The sequence below is a fragment of the Lucilia cuprina genome, chromosome 5, assembly GCF_022045245.1.
Source record: "Lucilia cuprina isolate Lc7/37 chromosome 5, ASM2204524v1, whole genome shotgun sequence".
NCBI lineage: Eukaryota > Metazoa > Arthropoda > Insecta > Diptera > Calliphoridae > Lucilia > Lucilia cuprina.
This window is the reverse complement of record NC_060953.1, coordinates 2857298-2873015: the sequence shown is the minus strand read 5'-3', so window position 1 is coordinate 2873015 and position 15718 is coordinate 2857298. Positions and strand designations below refer to the sequence as shown.

Sequence of the window (15718 nt, the reverse complement as noted above, 5' to 3'; positions counted from 1 at the left end):
CTAGTTCAGTTCTAGTTCAGTTCTAGTTCAGTTCTAGTTCAGTTCTAGTTCATTTCTAGTTCAGTTCTAGTTCAGTTCTAGTTCAATTCTAGTTCAGTTCTAGTTTAGCTCTAGTTCAGCTCTAGTTCAGTTCTAGGTGCCAGTGAATCTTTGTCTTCAGATGGAAGCTGCTGATGATTTTACTAACTTGTTAATCCCTCAGGTTGGACTATCAAAGTATCAGAATTTATCAATCAGATACTTTGAAAGAAAGATGATTTTGGGAATCATTGTTTCGTGGACTGTTCAATAGCTGAACTTCTTTAGTCTTCTGAAAAGGATCAAAGAAGTTTGCTATTTATTGCGGAACAGTACAGTCATATGTCATTGCTGACATATAAAAACATGATCCTCTTCAGATTCTGACAATTTATCAGGTTGGAATATTCTTATGAAACTTTGGATACTGGGTTCCATTGACCTTCTTCACTACTTTTTAATAGTTACTAACTATCTGTCCTCATGGGGTAATGTACCCCTTGGGGGTATGGGGTATATAAGAGATAAGTTTTTAAAGTCGGGTTCTCCATATATCTGACTCACATTGAGTGTTATCTTTCTGTGTGTCGTACCTTTCCAAGGATCTTTGTTTTTGAAGCATGCTGTCAAAACTCGAAAATTGTCAGATGGGTTTCAAAGATCCAATGCAAATTGCAAAGGGTGCATTTAGTGATACCATAAGGGGAAACTCAAAGAGTTACGTTAAGCCTCTGGTTTCTCAAAAATAAGTCAGAAATCTTTTTTTAAAGGAAACATTACTGCGTGATTAAAATATTTTTGTAATAAAAACCAAATGTTGATTAGTTTTCTTACACACTGTAACAATTGCACAAGACTTCAGTGTAATTCTAACTCAACATTCTAAGAAGATGCGGGAACATAACTATGGGAAGTGCATGCAAATCTCTAGTAAAAAAAATATTCATGTCTTTAAAATCCAAAGAATAAAACGCAGGTAGTTAGTAAAAAAAGATAAAGTCTTGTTTGTTTTCCTAGACAATGATAAAACGTTAAAGAACAAGGAGTAACAAGGATTAATATATTCCTGGCACAACCACATACACACACACTAACATAAATTATTTACTTATTAAATATTCTTATTGGTTGAGAGTAGTGAGTGAGGGTTTATTATATATAGAGAATTGATATTATAAACTATTTACGGTGACAGAGAGCGTATGGTGAGTAAATGTTTAGATTATTGGTGACGATCCGTTTGTGACGTTACGTACAAAATGACAAGTGCTTTTTTATACTTCTTCTAGAGGTAAATGTTATATCGTTGTGTGTGTGTTAAGTGTGGGTGTATGTGTCAGTGTCAGAGTGTTTTTTGACATTTGTATTGTGCCTTGTGTTTGTTTTTTTTCTTCTTCCCGGGGAGACTAAAAGTTTTGAATAAGATTTAAGTCGTTAGTCTTGTTTGAGCTCTTGGTTAAGACGGTATCGATCGTAAAAAGTTAATTGTTATTTGAAAGTGTCTATGTGTCTGTATGTGTGTGTAGGGGAAGTAAAACGGAAGTAAATGCAAAAAAAGTATTTGGAAACGCAAGAAGAGCAGTATAAGTTACAGACATTGTGTGATTGTGTTGGTGTATTAAACTTAAAAATAACAACTTGAAGCATTTAAAAGCTGGATAAAACATTAAAAAAATATTAAGTGTGGCATTAACGGCCCATAAAAGTAAAGAACGTGATATTTGACAAATATTTTTTTTTGAAATAATAAAAAAAAAATTTTTATTAAATTTAAAATAAAAAGCAAATATTCTGCGATTTAAAAAAAAGAATTAATAAAATAATAAAAAAACTGCAAAAATTTATAAAAAGTTTTTAAATTAAAAAAAATCCAAAAAATATGAATTAAAATCGAAAAAAAAACGTGGAATATTTAAAAAGAAATTTAAATGAGGTCTACAACGCTCTTCCGATAATTGAGCTTTTTTTTTCCAATATTGAGCTTAATAATTCCCAGCTAAACTCAATATTTTTCTAGTTATAGCGTAACGCTTAACTACATTTGGTAGCGGCCGTTTAGAAAAAAATATATAAAAAAAAACTGACTGCTGTTCCAGCAAAACTAATTATGAAAACAATGCACATACAGTTTTCTACATAAATAATCGATTGAGCAGCTAACAAGCCAACTGAAAATTGAATTTTAAACAAAAATCCACCAACAAATCTAATAGAGAAGCTTCAGCACAACCATTTGTGTATGAAAAATGTCGTCATTTTAACCATGAATTAAAAACAACTTTAACTCTTGTTGTTGCTGTTAAGAAAAACCAAAGAGAATTAATTGAAAAAACTCAAAAATTTTCTATTTAATTTGAAAAGCAAAGATAGAGAGAGAAAGAAAGCTAGGAAACCTTTACATAAAATCTAAGAACCCAAAGCTAAAGCCAATATGACTATAAAAAGGACTAGACGAAAATTGATTTTGTTGCCAATTCTTTTCCTACTTCCTTTATTGCAAAATGTTCACAGCAAAAGTGTAAGCTTAATAGAGGAACAAACCAAGCAGATTGTCTTAAAGGTAGACTCATTACAAACCCAACAAGTCAGAGAGGGTCAATATGTGGATATAGTATGTCCCTTTAACCAGCCCATTTGGTATCATAATGAACAATATCTCAATACCAATCGTACGTTTAAAATCTCGACAATTTCCCTCGATAAAGCAGGAATTTATAGTTGTCTCTCCCAGCTACCCAGCAAACAACAAACTGATTATCTTAAATGGGCCAATGTCAGCCTACAAGTATGCAGTAAAGATTCTCAATGCCAAATAACAGAAATTAAAACTCTTAAACTTAAAGATTCAACAGATTTGAATAAAAAACCTTACACTCTTCCGGGGAAAAAAGAAGCTGAAATAGTTTACTCCAGTGGTGAGATAGATAATATAGAAGAGTCTTTAAACCTTCCGCCAAAATTTAAAAGTAATCAACTCTATAATACCACACAAAAATATTCGGGCGGCACAGCCATGTTTAATTGTAATGCTTATTCCCATATAGCCGCTAATATTTCCTGGACCTTTAATAATCGTTCTTTGGATTTGGCCTCAACAAAATATAAAATCAAAAAATGGTCTATATCAGTACAAGATTTACAAAGTCAAGATTCTGGAGAATATGCCTGTACTATATGCAATATATATGGATGTATTTATCGTTCTTCAATACTAAATGTCTTAGAGCGTGAAAGTTCTCCACCCATTATACGTGAAGGTTCAGTTGTTAATCAAACTGTTATGGCTGATGATAATGTTAAGTTTGAGTGTGATGTTATATCGGCATTAGAACCTCACATTGTTTGGTATTATCATACGGATTTGTTAAATTTTACCGAGGATCATGCTTTTGATCTAAGACACAATCCCAATGCTCTTAAGCTGCTAACAAGTGCAGATGAACCTTATATTTTAAGGCTGGGTAGTGTACAGGAAGAAGATCAAGGTTGGTATTCCTGTATAGCAGCCAATAGTTTAGGCGAAGCAGTGGCCAGTTATTACCTCAGTCTCATGAGTCCCGATACCTATGTTAATGATACTCTAGAACCAGAAGATGATTTGCGCAATCAAGCTGTTACAGTTACGACGTTGGATTTTAATACCTTTAATATGGAACAAAACGACAACGATGAATCCTCCGATCATGATTCGGATAATAAAAGTAGTGATAACGAAGAGGATAAACCGCCTCAATTTAAGAATCTTAATAAATTAATGCAACATTGGCATAAACCTTCGGGTAGCTCCATACAATTACTATGTCCTGCCACAGGACATCCGCAACCCAATATCACCTGGACTCGCAACAACACCGAAATAGAACGTCATATAGGCAAGGTTACCTATAAGAAATGGTCAATACAAATGGATGATGCCATAACTAAAGATTCGGGTGTTTATAAATGCACCGTTTGCAATTACCTAGGTTGCATAGAACATTCTACCAAAGTCACCGTTTCCGATCGTTTACGTTCACGCCCCATTATCAGTGATAAATTTCCACAAAATCAAACGGTATTAACCAATAGTTCTACCTATTTGGAATGTAGGGTGGTGTCGGATTTAGAACCCTATATAGTTTGGCTTAAATACACCAAAAGGAATGAATCTATAGAGAAACTGGAAAAAGTAGTGCCTAACTTTTCCAATGATCAAAGTATGCTGTCCAAAGATGTGGTTATAATGGAACGTGATCCTGATCATCCAAATTTATTGAATTTTACCAAAGTCTCTCACGAAGATGAGGGTTGGTATACTTGTGTGGCGGCCAGTTCTTTGGGACAAACGGTGGCTAGTGCTTATCTTAAGGTGGTGGATAAGTTGCCTCATCGTGATGGTTTGCAAAGAGGTCATCCGGTAACTATTACCGCAGTAGCCATAGTAGTGGTGTTACTCTTTCTATTGGGCACCATATTTGTCATTTATGTTATGCGCAATTTGAAACATGAAAAGCTGCTAAAGCAGCGTATTGAGACGGTGCATCAGTGGACAAAAAAAGTTATTATTTACAAACCTCCTCCCTCGGAGGGTAGTTCTTGTGATCTACAAATGCCGGTTATTAAAATTGAAAAACAACGCACCACCTTCACCACCAATTCCAGTTCGGATCCTAATCAAGGTTTTAATGAATACGAATTTCCCTTGGATTCTAATTGGGAAATACCGCGCAGTCAACTTTCTTTGGGTTCCACTTTGGGCGAAGGAGCCTTTGGTCGTGTGGTCATGGCTCAGGGCACTAATTTACCTCGTGTTTCGGCTAATAATTCCGCTGGTGGCACCATAGTGGCTGTGAAAATGGTTAAAGAAGAACATACCGATGCCGATATGGCCAGTTTGGTGCGTGAAATGGAAGTTATGAAAATGATTGGCAAACATATTAATATTATTAATCTACTGGGTTGCTGCAGTCAAAATGGTCCCTTATGGGTTATAGTGGAATTTGCTCCGCATGGTAATTTAAAAGATTTCCTGAAAAAGAATCGTCCTCTGTCAAATTGGGGCAGCTGTAGTCTAAAGCGTAATAGTGAATATTTGGATGATAAAACTCATTTGACAGAGAAACATTTAATATCGTTTGCTTTTCAAATCGCTCGCGGTATGGAGTATTTGGCCTCAAGACGGGTAAGTAGTCGAGTGTAACTTTTTAAAAGAGAATTCTTGGTTTGGGGTGGCAATTAAAGAGAGAGGGAAATATTTTAACAAATGCTAGGAATATAAAATCGGTAGGCTGTGCAGTACTAGTGAAATTAGTGCGTCGGGTTATGGGAAGAACCAAGATAACCAGGAAATGTGTAAAGTTATTATTGACATATAGGACGGACGCTATGAGGTAGGGTAATGGGCATTTCGTAGATCGCAAGCATCGGATGTCGTGTCAGAGGCAGTGGAGTATTGAAAATGATTCTTAACATATTAGACAGATGTTGTATGCTTATGACCCTCGGATGCTTATGACCCTGAACTTGAAGCAATTGTTCTGATGGACAATGATCTTTTGGAACAGACGAGTATCATATGGTAACTATGCCACAAAAGCTTTCGAAGTTAGAACGCACTCTTTGGATGCTTATGTCCCTGAACATGAAGGGATTGTTCTGATGGACAATGATCTTTTGGAATAGACGAGGATCATTTGGTAACTACGACACAAAAGCTTTCGAAGTTGGAACAAGTTGGGAGAAGTTGAACAGGAGGACAATTCAACATAGAATGCAGCAATTGAAAACTGCATTTCCAGAGAACACAGAACCGTTTTTCGGAAATTGTATTCTTTTTTAGGAGGAGGAAATCTTTAGGGGATTAGCTTGATTTTGGTGATTTTGTAAAAAGCTGAAGTAGGATTGAACGGATAATTAATCAAATGTAAGCTTAGACCACCAAAACGGGGAGACAGCGTGTAACTTGCTTAGGTTTCGGATTTGGAGTTCTTCAAGAAACTAAAGTAGAATTAAACGAATAGTTAAGGGGTTTCGCATGAACCAAATGAGGATCATATGGCAGAAAGAACACAATATGACATTACGTAAGGAAGACCATTGAGAGGACAGTCCAACCTAGACTTAGGATCACGTAGCAGAAAAAAAAACACAAAAAGTTTTCGGAAATTGTTTTTTTAGGAGAATCAAATAGAACGTGTTTCTTTATTGGAACAGTTTGGAGTTTTGTGATTTTGCAAAGGGGATTTATAGGAAACTGATCCACATCAAATTGGGAAGATCGTTAGGAACTTGAGTACAGTTTGAACATTAGTAGGAGACACTAAACAAACCTTCTTTTTGGGAACCCTCAAGCAAGCTCTTCTTTATTCCTCCAACTGCTGAAACTCTCAACTAATTGAACTAACCAACAATTTCTTACAGTGTATACATCGTGATTTAGCTGCTCGTAATGTGCTCGTCAGTGATGACTACGTTATGAAGATAGCTGATTTTGGCCTAGCCCGTGATATACAAGATACCGATTACTATCGTAAGAATACCAACGGTCGTCTACCCATCAAATGGATGGCACCCGAATCGTTGCAGGAAAAATTCTACGATTCCCAATCAGATGTTTGGTCTTACGGTGTCTTGTTATGGGAAATTATGACATATGGCGAACAACCCTATCCCAATATAATGTCTGCCGAAGAACTTTATAGTTATTTAATAACGGGACAACGTATGGAAAAACCACCACGTTGTTCTTTAAATATTTATATGTTAATGCGTCAGTGTTGGCATTTTGATTCTACAGCACGTCCCACATTTAATGAAATTGTCGAAAATCTTGATAAGATCTTACAAATGACAAGTAATACTACAAATGAAGAATATTTAGATTTATCTATGCCCATGTTAGAGACACCACCTTCGAGTAGTGATGAAGAATCAGATGCGGAAACTTTTCGAGAGAATTCACTTAGATATCAGTATACATATAAATTTAATTAGTATTGAATGAAAAAAAATATTTAAAAAAAAAAACAAGAAAAACAAAAACCAAAACAATTTAAGAGATTAAATTAGTACTTAATAATATTTAATAATTAAGTGTTAAGATTTAAGCAAGAAAAAAACAAAAACCACAAAGACATTCCAATGAACAAAAAACAAATTATTATTATAATTTTTTTCTATTATAATTAATAAAATATAAATAAACAAAAAAACAACCAAAAGACTAGCACAATTAGGTTATCGATTTAAACAAAAAAAAATATATATATATATATGTAAATTTAAATAAAAATTAATTAATTATTAATTTAAGAATATTAAAGGATAATACTCTGTGTGTATTATGTATTATATGTATTTTCATTATAATTATATTTTTTACTAAAAAAAGAAACCATTTATTTATAAAACTAAATATATCAACTAAAACGAATTGAAAATAAGTTTTTTTTAACCCTAACCTTTAACCCTTTCACGGCATTGTACATTTTCACATTATGTCATAATCGCTCAACCATGCCATCATCAGTGTTTTCTAGAGCTTTTATTTTTTTAAACGAAATGTGATTTTTTATTTTAGAAATTGCCTGAGAAACTAGCTGTCAAGCAGAAACATTTAATAGAGGCCTTTAACACCACTCGACCTTCGCTTAGTGCCTCAGATGTGGCTAAATATCAAAAGACGTAAGTTTTTGCTTTACAAATTTTGCTGCAAAATTTCATCTTTCCAATGGTTTATTTTTCCAGTTATGCTCGTTTCACCAACAAGGAAAAGGCTTCCCGAGAATTCGTCTCGAAACGTGCCACTTTGGCGTAGTGTTCTTTTCTTAAGCGGGGTTGTCAAAGAATCCAATAATTGTCAGAATGTTATAGACTTTTTGCTCTATAATGAATTGTATTTTAGATCGTAGTTAAAGTTTTTTAATCCAATTCCGAAAATTATTGCAATCTATGTCAACTCTCCAATAATTTGGGGTTTTTCAAAGTTCGTTATTTTTTTTTGAAAGGTTTATCTTCAATATTTTTCCTTTATTTTTCTGTTATTTGAAATTTGAATAAAAAATGGGTTTATTTTTGTTAATTTCTTTATGCATTGTTTTAATAAATTTTTTGTAAAAAAAGAGTTTTGTTGAAGGTTTCTTTTTTTAATTAGGTTAAGTTTTTGAATAAATTAATCATACATAAATCAAAATTTAGGCGACATTATAAAAGCTCTCAATAGAGGTTCGATAGAGCATATTGAGCAACTTATGTTTAAATCTTAATCAGAGTTTTATTTGAGACTTCATTTAGTCACTCGTTTTTGGTTTTAATAGAACTTTAACTTTGAACCTTAATCGAGGTTTTATAGAACTTTTAATTTGACTCTCAAATAAGATTTAATCTAACTTTTAGTAAAGCTTTAATACAAGTTTAATGTTAATACCACCTTACGTTTAAATCTTAATCAAAGTTTTATTTGAGATTTCATTTGGTCACTTGATTGGGGTTTAATACAACTTTAACTTTGAACCTTAATCTAGGTTTTATAAAACATTTAAGTTGATTCTCAAAAAAAGCTTTAATACAACCTTAATGTTAAAATGTTTAAATCTTTACCAAAGTTTTATTTGAGACTTTATTTGGTCACTCGATCAGGGTTTAATATAACTTAAACTTTGAACCTTAAGCTAGGTTTTATAGAACTTTGAAATTGACCCTCAAATAAGATTTAATCTAACCTTAATTTAAGTTTTATAAATTATTCTCTTTAAGGTTTAATGGAACCTTAAACTTTACTCTCAATCTATATTATATAAAACTTTTAGTATAACAATCGTCCATGTTTCGGATTGTACATCTTAAGCTTGATTTAAAAAAACTTTAAGTTAACCTATAACCTTAAAATTTACTCTTACTTTGGGTTTTATAGAACCATACAGTTCGTATGTCTGGGATATTGAAATTTGTATTATTGCGTCAAAGGATATCGTTGTTGTCCTTTGCCATTGATTTAAATTTGAACGCTACTGATTGTTTTTTTAAGATGATAAGAATTGATACACTTTCTACTTCATCGTTATCTTCTAAAGTGATGATAATGATAGGTTTACATCTTGGTAGTAGCTCTGAAAGATTGAATCCAATACTGGATTCAGTCTTTCGAATGAATAAGTTCCTAAAGAGACCGTAAGAGCAAGAGATAATAATTTAGATTAGATCCTCTTGAATGAGAAGACTTCAAGGGAATTGCGCAGAGGGAACTCATTATTTCCTGGAATGCAGCACTCGCTCTGGTTTGACTGTAAAACGAATCCGAGTTGTCAAGTATTAGAATCATAAGTGACGAAGAATTAGTTGCCATGAAGACAGCAGAAGAAATGACTTTACATAGATCAGAAGCGGAGAACGTAGGGACAATTAAAGCTACTGGCTTATAGGTGCATGAAGCCTGAATTTGGTCAACACCAGCAGAAGAAATGACTTTACATAGATCAGAAGCGGAGAACCTAGGCACAAGTAAAGGTACTGGCTTATAGGTGCATAAAGCCTGAACACCTAGTTACAAGATTTTGACCCTATTAGAACCTGTCGAAAGTGAAGAATGGTGGGAAGTCAATATTTCTTAGTTTGCACCTCCTGAATGACGAAGAATAAGTTGCCATGACGCAGAAGAATTGAGTTTTCATAGATTAGAAGCGGAGAACGTAAGGACGAGTAAAAGTACTCGCTTATAGGGGCATAATGCCTGAATTTTTTCAACACCTAGTCTGAGTTGTTATGCCAATATCAGAAGCAACGATTTGGAAATGATTAGATACCGTGGAGGCTATGCAGTTACCAATAGTCAAAGGCATTTAAGGCATTTGCTGCTCCTGCGCTGATTGAGTCTGAGTTGTTATGCCACTGCCAGAAGCAAGGACTAGGAAATTATTAGATACCGTGGAGACCGTAGGGACAATGAAATTGTCATTGGTCAAAGGCATTTAAGGCACAGAGGTCAATAAATATTTATACTAATAAGGATTAAAGCAAGGATTTGAAAGGATTAGATACCCTGGAGTCTTCAGGGACAAGAGAGCTCAAGGTCAGTTAGCAAGAATTGGACAGAATTACTTGCTATGGATATTGTAGCATCCGAAAGTTACAAAGTATCGCACTGTGCAGAGATCGAAGACTGACTCTATTGCTCGAGTTCAGTCTGTAGGGTTTATATTTCTCTTTGAACGGAGCGCGGATTATAAGAGGACTGGGATCTAATGGAATCAATTATTGTCACCTTTTTGATATGAAGGGGAATTCATAACAACCGCTCTAAGTAGGAGATACAGATTCTTGTGCTTACAGATGCGCGAAGTAACTTTTCATGGTTCTTCTTGGGTATAAATTCCTTTGCTATCGATGGCCTAACTGGTCGGTGATAAGTCCCTATCATGGTTGTAGTCCTCCTTGTACTTAGGCCTTTGCAAGTCAAGATCATTTACCTACAGACAGTACGCTTATTGAGTACTTGGAACCCTTGAATTGTTACTAAGTATTTAATTGGAAACAAACTCCAATTATTTAAAAATCCACGTTTTTCATCTTTTAGCTTTCTTGAGTCACTGAAACATCTTTTGCGTTATAAAAACAATTGATTAAAATTTTGCGTACATTTCTTTGTTAAAAGGTTTGCAGACATCGGAGAGATACGAACACAATATTACACTTTAAAACTTTTTGGAAATTTACTGCGATGACTGTACTCTGCTGGTGTTTTCAAAAAAATTTTATTGTAAAATATATTTTTTAAACATACAGCTTCCATAATCTTCTAGGCTTAAAAAGACAAGAAATCAATTATTTTTAGTATAAATTTAACAATATAAAAAATATTTATATACTTTAATCACTCGAAACAACCAAGAAAATTTGCAAAAATTAAAGAAACATGATCCCCCTAGAGCTGATAAATAAATCTGGTTAATTGCATAATAATATTTGTAAAAAAACGACAAATCAATTGACCTGCAGAAGTCAAAATTATATTGATAAAACGTTAAAAATCATACATTTCTTTATTTTCTTAACTTGTGGATTGAATGGTTAATAACCTTTTACGAACCATTATCAACAGCTGATAAAAGTGGCTGCTGATTGGTAGGCCCGGGTCTAAGGGTATAAATACTCAAGTTGTGGTAAACAATAGCACAGTCACTTGCTAGGCGTCTCAGGGAGAGATCGCTTAATAACATCGTCTTAAAAGTAATATTTTTCTGAGTCTGAAAAATAACTACTGTTTATATAATAAAAGTCTTTTGAAGACTTAGTGCTTGTCATGCAACGTATTTTTGTAATATTACTGGGCTTGGCCAGCCTGGTGGCTGGTGGTGTTATACTGGATCGAGGTAGAGTGGGTCTTACTGGTCAAGTCGGTTTGGGTTTGCAAACTATGCAGGGTAAGTTGGTTTAAAGAAAATGTGTGTTGAGTATTGAAAGTGAATGTCAATTGAAGGTATACAAGGAGGTGTTGGTGGTATGGGAATTGGTATTGGTTCTGGCACTGGTCAAACCTTGTCGAGAGATGAATTATTGCGTCAGAAATTCATTTTGGATGTTTTACATTTGGTTTATCAGCCTTTGCAGCAGCAGGAGTTATTGCAGTTAGATGATGCTAATACCGTGGCCAATGAGGATCTTTATATGCGTGTAAGCTTAGGTTTAAACATATAGCAAGGATCCTTAAGTAATTCACTTTAATTATTTAGCCTTTAACCCGTGAAATGCTTATGGTTTTGGATATGATACGCAACAATCAAATGCTGGGCAAGCAAACCATTTGTCGGATCGCAAATGATTCACATATGCAGCAAATGTTGGGTCTCTATAGACTTTTGGTAAATGCCCGTGATTTCCAGACTTTCCAACGTTTGGTAGTCTATGCCCGCCAAAACGTTAATACCGAAATGTTTGTCAATTCCTTGATTTTGGCTTTGGGAGAACGCAACGATACCCAGATGTTGATTGTGCCTGCTTTGTATGAAGTTTTGGCTGAAATTTACCAACAAGATCAGGTTATTAATCAAGTTATTGATCAAGTACATCAAATGGAATCGGGATCTTCTTCAGTTAGACCTCAATTGATGGATGTTATTGGTATGGGCCATCAAAATCGTTTCTTGGCCGATCAGCAACAGCAACAGGGTGGTCTCTTGGGTGTCTTGAATCGATCTCAATTGTGGATGCCATGGCGTGAATTCCATCGTCAATTAGCTTGGCGCAAAATGATGCTTGGCGGTAGAGGTCCCGGTATGATGGGTAGTAATGTAGTGCAACAACAGGGTCAAATTCAACAGGATAAATTGGAAATTCCTCTAGCTGGTAGTGGCTTATTGAGCCAGGATATAGGTCTTAAAGCTTATGTGAATATCCTTATCGATGAACTGATAGTAAATCAAGATAATGTAAGAAACTCCCAACACCAGCAACCTATTGGAATAGGTGGCAATTTGCAAGGACAAAGAGGACAAATAAATCGTGCTGGATATAATGATAATATGCATAGTAGTGCAGGCATTTCAGGCGGAAGAGGACAATCTCATAGCTTCGGTGGATTTGGAAACTATCAACAAGGCGGTGATAATGTTATGGGAGGATTTGGAAAACATGGTGGCGATAATGATGACAATGATTACCAACAAAGAGGTTTTCTCAGTGGCAGACGCGAAAATACTTTAGGAGGAGGTCGAACAAATACTTTAGGTGGTTTGGGAAGAAATCGAGGTGATAACGATTACTACCAACAAGGTGGTATTCAAAGTGGCAGACATGGTAATACTTTGGAAGGAGGTGTCAATACTGATCGTCTCTTATTTGTAGGCCGTCGTCAGCGTGGTAATGATGTGGATGTAAACGATGATCTTAATCGCAATAATATGGGAAGACGTAGAATTGACCTCGATACGGATGAACTTCAAGGTAATGGCGGCAGAAGACTTGGTGGTTTGGATATTGACTATGAACATGCTATGGATAGAAATCGTGTTATGGCGGGAGGAAGACGTCAAACACAAACTCAAAACAAAAATATTTATGATAACGACGACTTGCAAATGGGAGGCGGAAGAAGATATTTCGGAAACATGCAACGCAATCAAGGACAAAACGCAGGCAGCAATTTGCAGGAAAGAGAAAATGGCATTAACACTGTCAGTGCCAATGATGCTCGTCTATTGTTTGTAGGCAGACGTCGTAAAGATCCCAATAATGTACAAACTATCAGTGGGGGTAATATTCATGACGATGATGATGACGATAGAATCTCTGGAGGACGTCGTGTTTCCAAGGAAGACAAAAATGAAGAACGCCAAAACAAGAACAAATACCATTATAAAGATGATGACGAAGACTCCCAATACGATAGGAGACGAGAGAACAGCGAACGTTATATTAATGTCAATAGAAGAGGTATGTTCTTGGGCCAAAACCCAAATGATGATTACAATGATTTGCCCTGGAATAGGCAACAAGGTCGGTATGGCTTGAATGTTAACGGTCGTAATAATTGGCGTCAACAGCAAATTATTGATGATGATGTCTATGGCAATTTGTACGGTAAACAAGGTCAAGGTTTAGGCATGGGTGTGGGTCGTGGTCGTAGTGATTTTCTTAATATTGTCAATCGTGGTCAAAGACAACCATTTGATAATGAACAGGATTTAATGTGGAATCAAGGCGGTAGCTTAGATATGCATTTACCCACCACCAGCATTGATGATGAACGTTTATTACATGTTAATCGCCATAAACTTAGCCAAGTCGAAGAGGGACGTCGTGTTAGCAACGCACAACAAGATCTAGATGATGATGATGAAGAATATATGTACCAAACATATGGACAAGGACGCAACAGCCAGGGAAATGTACGTGGTCAACAGCAAACAAATTATCAGCCCAACAGCTATGATGTGAACAGTCGTGGTAACCAGGGCAGCAATAGCAATCGTGGACAAAATCGTGAAACCACTGGACGCCGCTACAGGCGCAGTCTTATCAATCAACAGCAAAATATGGACAATGCTGAGGCGGTTAGTGGAAAGCTATTGTTGTATACCATACAACAATTAGTAGCACGTCTCAATGTAGAACGTATCGCCTTGGGACAACCACAATTGGTAGATGATTCTCAAAGTAACATGGGACAACAAGGTCTCCTTAACCACAATATGGGAGGACACTTAAACATTGGCTCCAACGATATGCGTGGTGTTGATGTACATACCGTGCAAAAAATTCAAGAAATTCTCCAGCGTATTGATCAAGTTTTGGAACAAAGAATTGGTGACATCTCCGTCATGAGCTATAATCAAAAAGTCAATGAAATTGGTCTCTTGCTAGCAGGTCAAATTGAAGAAATTGGTTTGGTACAACTCTTGGGCGAGATTCTGCAACAAGGCAGCGTACAGCAACAACACCGTAAAGGACAAGTAGCTAATATTTTGGAAAATCAAGCAGCTCAAACCCTCTTAGCCGGCATAGTGAAAGTCATCGACAACAAGGTACAACAGGTGTATAGAACCCGTAAGGAGTTTATTAATACTTTAGAAGGTGTTACCATTCATGATGTAGATGTTGATCAATTGCAAACCTATTTGGAATATGCTGAAGTTGATCTAAGCAATTTGCTTAAGAACAATATGGATCAAACGAAAGAAGTTGTAGGTCGCGTGCCTCGTCTTAACCACAAAAACTTTAAAATTGAAGTAGATGTTACTTCCGATCGCCAACAGCAGGTGGTGGTGCGCAATTTATTGGTGCCCAAAGTAGATGGTTTAGGAAACAAAATTCCCCTACAAGAAAGACGTCAAAATGTCATTGTCTTAGACATAACTACTGCTCAATTAAATCCCGGCCACAATGTCTTGAAACTTCGTTCGAATGATGTAACCTTGACTGCCCGTGATACTACACCTCTTACCCAGATTTACCAACATGTTATGCAAGCCTTAAATGATAACATCCAGTTGCCACGCAATCTTTTGGTGGGTCAAACCAATCGGTTGCCTCATCGTTTGTTATTGCCACGTGGTCGTACTAATGGTTTACCCATGCAATTGATTACTGTCATCACTCGTGTTCAACAACAATCTGCTGGACTCCGTAATCAAGGTTCTTCTTCTGCTTTAGATATTTTACTACTCGATCATTTGCCTTTGAATTATCCTCTGCACTGTGATATCACCGATCTTGATGGTGTAGTAAACATGCCTAATCTTATGGTCAAGGATGTTAAAATCTATCATGATGATAATATTCAAACGCATATCTACTAAAAGAATAACTGAATGAATGATAACGATTGTAAATGAAAGCCGATTGTAACGATGATATGACTAATGTGACTGTAATTTTGGATTATGATTAATTTTCTATAATATATAATTTCTTTAATTTTAAGAAAAATTTCTTTTTGCAATAAATGCTATAAAAAAGCATAAATCTATTTGGGTTCCTCAATTTGGACTTGTGTATTCGGAATTTTAGTGAAAATTCATATTTATTGTGAAATTTCGGGTTTCAAGTGAAATTTCTTATTTCTACTAAACTACTTAAAGATGATAAATTTGAGGTCAAAGGTCACTTTGAAAGTGTATAAAGAAAGTTTAAAGTTCAGGTTAACCCAATGTTTTTAGATCAGTCTGGAATATAATTTCCGGGACAGATAGGAATTTGGGGATAAAAGACATATATGAATGTGTTGTTT

The 15718-nt window shown here is 35.3% G+C and overlaps 2 protein-coding genes and 1 long non-coding RNA gene across 5 annotated transcripts; all 3 read left to right on the top strand.

Moving 5' to 3' along the window:
• The first annotated feature begins 1479 nt into the window (after positions 1-1479).
• LOC111675215 (fibroblast growth factor receptor homolog 1) lies at positions 1480-7095 on the top strand. The gene is made up of 2 exons (XM_023435942.2): positions 1480-5179; positions 6418-7095. The coding sequence occupies exons 1-2, from the start codon at positions 2450-2452 to the stop codon at positions 6988-6990; spliced, it is 3303 nt and encodes a 1100-aa protein (XP_023291710.2). The 5' UTR covers positions 1480-2449; the 3' UTR covers positions 6991-7095.
• Positions 7096-7210: 115 nt separating this feature from the next.
• Positions 7211-8077, top strand: LOC124420109. 3 transcript variants are annotated; one of them, XR_006941038.1, is made up of 3 exons: positions 7211-7232; positions 7577-7680; positions 7744-8077. It is a non-coding gene; the product is annotated as an uncharacterized LOC124420109 (long non-coding RNA). The 3 variants fall into 3 exon arrangements; XR_006941037.1 differs by lacking the exon at positions 7211-7232 and adding an exon at positions 7250-7271; XR_006941036.1 differs by lacking the exon at positions 7211-7232 and adding an exon at positions 7308-7330.
• A 3094-nt stretch (positions 8078-11171) lies between these two features.
• On the top strand, positions 11172-15453 carry LOC111675209 (fat-body protein 1-like). Its single transcript, XM_023435935.2, has 3 exons — positions 11172-11414; positions 11471-11664; positions 11724-15453. The coding sequence occupies exons 1-3, from the start codon at positions 11294-11296 to the stop codon at positions 15285-15287; spliced, it is 3879 nt and encodes a 1292-aa protein (XP_023291703.2). The 5' UTR covers positions 11172-11293; the 3' UTR covers positions 15288-15453.
• Positions 15454-15718: the final 265 nt, after the last annotated feature.

Bases quoted from the DNA above. Each gene is read 5' to 3' on its own strand.
- LOC111675215 (XM_023435942.2), top strand. From the start codon at position 2,450: ATGACTATAAAAAGGACTAGACGAAAATTGATTTTGTTGCCAATTCTT. The intron at 5,180-6,417 runs GTAAGTAGTCGA...AATTTCTTACAG, and splicing joins AGTATTTGGCCTCAAGACGG to TGTATACATCGTGATTTAGC.
- LOC111675209 (XM_023435935.2), top strand. From the start codon at position 11,294: ATGCAACGTATTTTTGTAATATTACTGGGCTTGGCCAGCCTGGTGGCT. The intron at 11,415-11,470 runs GTAAGTTGGTTT...TGTCAATTGAAG, and splicing joins GGGTTTGCAAACTATGCAGG to GTATACAAGGAGGTGTTGGT. The intron at 11,665-11,723 runs GTAAGCTTAGGT...TTAATTATTTAG, and splicing joins ATGAGGATCTTTATATGCGT to CCTTTAACCCGTGAAATGCT.